We start from the raw sequence: 6,958 nt of genomic DNA on the forward strand, positions 1-6,958 counted from the left end.
TTCACTCAAAGAAGGAAAGGTACCACAGGACTGGAAAAATGCAAATATTGTACCAATATATAAAGGAGTAAACAAGGAAGACCCAACCAACTACAGATCAGTCTCCCTAATAAGCACAGTAGCAAAAATATGTGAAAAAGGTATATGTATATATATATATATATATATATATATATATATATATATATATATATATATATATATATATATATATATATATATATATATAAGGTTGTCCGAAATGTTATCAGTTTTTGACATGCAACAAAATGATACAAATAAAAGATGATCTAATAAATTTTATTCAGTGAAATAACTTCCATTATTATTAGTAACCTTTGTCCATCTCTCAGGTAACTTGAATATGCCATCAACATAAAATTTTGCTGGTTTTGAAGAAAAAAAGTTGGCTACATGTGTTTTAACACCCTCTAAATCAATAAAAGTTTTTCCATGCAATGAGTTCTGCAAAGACAAGAATAAATGGTAATCAGATGGAGCAATATCAGGAAAATATGCTGGATGGTATAAGAGATCCCAGCCGAGTTAATGCAGCCGTGTCCGGGTAGCCAAAGACACATGTTGTCTGACATTATCTTGTTAAAACACCACCCCCTTCCTATTGGTAAGATCTGGCCTTATTGCCTTGATTTTTCTATCCAAATTTGTCACCTGGGTACAGTACACATCCGAATTAATGGTTTAGTTTTGTGGAAGAATCTCATTGTAAATAATGCCTTTACAATCCCACCAAACACAAAGCATGGCTTTTTTGACATGGATGTCCTTTTTTATTGCTGTTTTGGAGATTGATTACGCAGACACCATGATCTTTTCCGCACTACATTCTCATAAACAATCCACTTTTCATCTCCGGATACAAGGGTTTTCAAAAATGGCCTAGATTCATTCCGTTTCAAAAGCATATCACAAATGGAATACCTGTCTAAGCAATTCTGTTCAAAGAGTTTGTGAGGGACCCAAACATTATAGCGGGAAGTGTATCCCAGTGACACTAGATGTTCATGAACTGTACTCTTGGAAAGTTTTACCTCCTTTGCAAGTTCTCTAGTTGTAATATCTGGTCTTTCTTTAATTTTCGTTGTCAAAACATCTTTATCCAATTTTGAAGGTCTTCCAAGCTAAAGTTTCCAGTTTTAAATTGAGCAAACCACCTTTGAACTGTTGATTCACCTATAGCATCATCTCCATACACTTCACAAATGTTTTTGCAAGTTTTTGAAGCATTTACCCCTTTTCTAAAGAAAAAAAATATTATCACTCTAATATGATATTTCTCACAATCCATTTTGATTTCCGTGAGGGGTATCTGAAATAAAAGGATTAATCAATATTTGTTCACGAATAAAGAGGACATGTATTAGGTATATATATATATATATATATATATATATATATATATGTATATATATATCAAAGACCCCCTCCCCCTTACAAGGGAGGTAGCCAGAAAAACAAAGGCACAAAAACCACTCCCAACCCCCTCCCTCACATCTTGGCTCCTCCTGGATGACGGGTCATCCCTGCATCTCGTCCATTGCCCTGGGTCAGGAGCAGTGTCGCAAGACACAGCACATCCACAGCAAGGCCACTTCATTAAATCGGCGACTCCCCTCTCCGTCTCCTCATGTGGAAATGGAGAAGACGGGGATAAATTTCTTCGGGCTGCGTCAATTTATTTCTCACACATACTCCCTCACACCACATCCCCCACCCATCCCCTTTTGCATCACAGCATCATACATACACAACCATTCTCCAGCACCCCTATTTTCTGTTTTCTCCCGTCCTTCCTCAACAGAAATTCCCCTCTTTCCCAATTCCCATTTTACCCCATCCATCCATCTCATCCTTGGTTGCTCCCTCATGTTCACTCCTTCAACCTCTGCCTTCCACACCCCTCTTAATAATCTTTCTTCACTCATTCTTTCCATGTGTCCAAACCAACCCAATACTCTTTCATCAACCCTATCTCCCAACTCCCTTTCCACCCCTGTTCTCCTACTCACCTCCTCATTTCTCACTCTATCCAGCCCAGTAACCCCTATCATACTTCTCAGGCACTTCATCTAAGAATCATGAAAGGCATGGAAATCCTTGATAGAGAGGACTTACTAAATTGGGACAAAAGAAACACAAGAGGATATGAAAAAAACCAAAAAGGATAGTTATAGAAGAGGCCTGAAAAAAAAAAACAGTTATCCACACAGGCTGGTAGACATTTGGAACAAACTGGACAAAACAATAGTGTGTGCAAAAACCATACACGAATTTAAGGGCAAACTAGACACTGCGAGATATAAAAACGGGATACCACGAGCATAGCTCCCCTTCCCGTAAGATACAACTAGGTAAACACAGCTAGGTAAATACGCATAAACACACACACACACACACACACACACACACACACACACACACACACACACACACACACACACACACACACACACACACACACACACACACACACACACACACACCAAAAAAAAGGTGCATTGTGATCTACGGTATTAAAGAAAAGCACGATGTTCCTAGGTATCAGAGAGAAAGAGAAGAAAAAGAGATCGCAAAAGAGATTCTGAATGAGATTCAAGAGGAGAATCAAACCCTGGATAAAGACATCGAGGAAACATATAGGATGGGTAGATACTCAAAAGATAAACAACATAGGCCACTAAAAGTAAAACTCAGGTCACAAATAATAGCAGAGGAAGTACTATCCAGAACAGCAAAACTAGCAAATAGTGAAAAATCACAAAAACGTATGGATAAAGAAAGAAATGAGCGAAGAAGAAAAAGAAGTAACACAAAATTGAAAATATCTTACACAAATATAGATGGATTAATAACAGGCTTGAACGAACTGAATGATTATCTGAAAGAAAAAGAACCGGACATAATGGGAATTGTAGAGACAAAATTGAAAGGTCCACTACCACTCAACAGTGCAGGACATGGTGCATATAATTGTTGGATTAGAAACAGAGAGGTAAAACAAAGGGGTGGAGCTATGCTCCTGACTAAGAAGGATATAAATGTGAGGAATGTCACATATGGAAAGAATAGAGTAGAGATGATTACGATGGAAGTGGAGGACAAGGATAAGAAGAGCAGGAAGTTTGTAGTAAATTATGTGCCTCCTGAAACGGCTTCGTGTGAAGAGAGAGAACACAAAAATATGTTAGAAGACACCAGGATATCACTTAGTAAGATAATGGAAGATGGAGGACGAATAATTATAATGGGTGACTTTAATTGTAAAGAAATCTGCTGGGAGAGATGACAGTGAAGGGTGGAGATGACCAATGGGGGAATGTATTAATTGATATGATTATTGAACATACAATGACGCAATGGATTCAAGAGAATACTAGGTATAGAAATGAGGAAGAACCATCGAGACTGGACCTAATAATCACACTAGAACCTGAAATAGTGGACAAGATTGAATATAAAACACCAATAAGTAAAAGTGACCACATATTGGTTGAACTGGAAATAAACGAGGAAAAATACATGAAAAAATGAACAATATAGAAAGGGAAGATTGATGTATGAAAAAACAAACTTAGACAAAATGGAAGAATTCTTTCAAAAAGCTGACTGGGAAAGAATACACAAGGAGGAAAAAACAGTAGAAGAGAAATGGAGTGGAAAAGTATGTGCCAAGAGAAAACTAAGAAAAAGGATATGTAAAGTGCTGGTACAACAAAAGATGTAGGGAGTTAAAAGACAAAAGGGATAAAGCTTGGATAAAATGAAAAAAAAACAACTGAAAAATAGAAAATACATACTAGTTATAGAAATGAATATGTACAAATGCGCAGAGAAGAAAAGATGAAATACGGAAAAGATGTCAGAAAAATGTAAAGATCAACCAAAATTATTTTACAGATTTGTAAACAACAAACTGAAAAGCAAACAAGAATTAGAGATACTACGACAAGGAGGAGTCGAATACACAGAGGAAATAGAAATGACAGAAATGATGAAAAAGCATTTTAAATCGGTGTTTACATGGGAGAACATACAACCTAGAGATATCGAATGGGAGGAGAGAGTTCCCCCTATGAAAGAGATTGAAGTATCAAGAAATTAAATAATGAAACACTTGAGTAATCTCGATGTCAGAAAATCGCATGGACCGGATTTTGCAAACTGGATTTTGAAAGAATGCAGGAATGAACTAACAGACAAAACACATAGCCTAATAAACAGTTCATTGAAAGAAGGAAAAGTTCCAGAAGATTGGAAAAGAGCAAATATTAGTATTTATATATAATAGAGGGGGAAACAAGGAAGACCCTACTAACTACAGACCGGTCTCTCTTACAAGTACGATAGCTAAAATCTGTGAAAGAATGATTAAAACTAGATGGATAAAACATTTGGAGAAAAAAAAATAACGTACTAAATCCAAGACAAATTGGATTTAGACAAGGACGATCTTGCGTCACAAACTTAACGTGTTTCTATTCAAGGTTAATATATGTAATATAAGAAAGAGATGGATGTGCTGATTGTGCATTTCTAGACCTGAAAAAAACCTTTTGATAAGGTGTCACATAAGAAATTGCTTAAGAAATTAGAAACTGCAGGAGGAATACAGGAAAAACTACTGAAGTGGATGGAGGACTTCTTGTATGAAAGAAAAAGGAGAGTTGTGATAAGAGACAAACACTCTAATTGGAATGAAGTGATAAGTGGTGTTACACAAGGAACAGTTTGGCTCCAATAATATTTGCTATATATATTAATGATATGGATAAAGGAATTGAAAGTTATATGAGTTTCTTTGCGGATGATGTAAAATTGTTGAAAAAAGTGAACACTATTCTATTTCCCTCAGCCCGTGTTTCCTTTACCTCCTATCCACATTCATCACAATGTATACACAAATAATAATAATAATAATAATAATAATAATAATAATAATAATAATAATAATAATAATAATAATAATAATAATAATAATAATAATAATAATAATAATAATAATAATAATAATAATGATAATAATAATAATGATAATAATAATAATAGTAATAATAATAATAATAATAATAATAATAATAATAATAATAATAATAATAATAATAATAATAATAATAATAATAATAATAATAATAATAATAATAATAATAATAATAATAATAATAATAATAATAATAATGATAATAATAATGATAATAATAAATTTATATTTTTTGCAATTTGAAATCCCTGATCCCCGAAAACGTCGTTTGTTTCAGCCATTCTCCCAAAACCTACCCGTAGCGCCATCTCTACAGCGATACCATCAGTTGTGCTTATTTTCATGCGTTGTTATTCTGTTTGATAAATGGTTGTCGTGTCGAGTGTCGCAGGCTATTTTATATCAAATTTAGGAATTATTAAAATGAAGAAAAAACTAACGAGGAAATTAGACGGTTGTGATGAAAAGAATAGGAGAAAAGAGGCGGAGAATAGTAATATATTAATAACATATACTATAGAACTCAGAGAGAAAAGCAGGAAAAGAAAGCTTACGATAACTGCCTAATTACAATGTTATAATTTACATACATATATTGTATTGCATTGTATGCTAGTGTAGGAAAAATAGATTAGCCACGCACTCAGAAATACGGGTCCCAGAAGATAAGGAATATACTAAGAGACGGGTCATATCAGAACTGATGACGCTTTTAGCTTGTCATTCAGCATGTAGAACAGTGTTTCCTAACGTGGGGCGTACGCCCCACAGGGGGGCAATTTGATTTTTTAGGGGGGCAATTTGATTTTTAGGTGTTTTGTTAATCAAAGTCTAGCGTTCGTGATTCGTGATTGGGGAGTGATAGAAAATTTACCCCAATCACAGACCTCATATATACCCTATCGTGTGTAGTGCTTATACGATGAAGCGAGTGTTGAACCAGTGAGGGGACACGTTCTATGAGAGAACCACTCCCCTCGACACATACCTTTATCATTCTCTCCATTCCCATACTTATCCCCCATACCACACCCGAAGTCGTTGCACACTTTACCGTCATTAGCCAGAACAAAAAGGAAGAGAATCACCAAGTGGTCCCAAGGCAACGGTAACTTATATGTATTAATTAATGGAATATCCAAACAAAACAGAATGACTGAAATTATTACATATTCACGAAGATACATGATGCAGAACTCACAACTGTAGGTACGTATTCTCCAGCGCGGTCTCATAACAAAGGGCCTTATCTTAAGAAAAAACACTTAAAGTTGCATCATCATTTAAAAGTGGAATTAGATCATCACTTAGGAATTCAGCTTGGATTGCAGATACACGAACAACTGGTCCAACAATCTCACTTATAAATGTAGTTGCTCTATTCTCATATTTTGAATTCCTATCACATTTATCTGATACGCCCACAAAAGCAGCAAATATTGAATTCACTACAGGGATAAGACTTACAGACTTCTCACTTATGTTCAGTGAATCCCGTAATACAATTACAAAGACTGATAACCAGACAGTTCCCTTGCCACAAAAACCATTTACTGTAGCTAAGATATACAGACAATACAGGTTCGCGACCGTTGTCCAGAAACCGTCCACAGTACTGTGCACAACACATTCGCCTTCGGATAACAGAGTGGCCTGTTACTATTGCTCACAACTAAATGCACCTTTATGACTACCTGTTCAAGATACTCATGCCCACCAGGATACCCTCCCAATTTGTGCACCTTCAAACTCTCACAAATGGAAAATTGCTCTTTCTATTTCAGCATGTGCAGATGACACCCCTATGTCACACGTTATGGATATTGGATCCCCAGTAAATATCATATCAGTAAACAGTTTCAACAAATTCCGCTCAACTAGGAAGCGTGTAACTATCATGGAACCCCCTGATTTGGCACTATGTAATGTGGATGATTTTCAGTTTCCTGTGTTAGGAAA

The 6,958-nt window shown here is 35.5% G+C and overlaps 1 protein-coding gene across 1 annotated transcript; it reads right to left on the bottom strand.

The window, feature by feature from the left end:
* Positions 1-791: 791 nt before the first annotated feature.
* Positions 792-5,307, bottom strand: LOC143041572 (histone-lysine N-methyltransferase SETMAR-like). The gene is made up of 2 exons (XM_076213585.1): positions 5,296-5,307; positions 792-1,142 (listed from the first exon to the last, which is right to left on the bottom strand). The coding sequence occupies exons 1-2, from the start codon at positions 5,305-5,307 to the stop codon at positions 792-794; spliced, it is 363 nt and encodes a 120-aa protein (XP_076069700.1).
* Between the last annotated feature and the right edge of the window lie 1,651 nt (positions 5,308-6,958).

This window comes from Oratosquilla oratoria, chromosome 31 (genome assembly GCF_046742065.1).
Source record: "Oratosquilla oratoria isolate Oo_2021 chromosome 31, ASM4674206v1, whole genome shotgun sequence".
Taxonomy (NCBI): Eukaryota; Metazoa; Arthropoda; class Malacostraca; order Stomatopoda; family Squillidae; genus Oratosquilla; species Oratosquilla oratoria.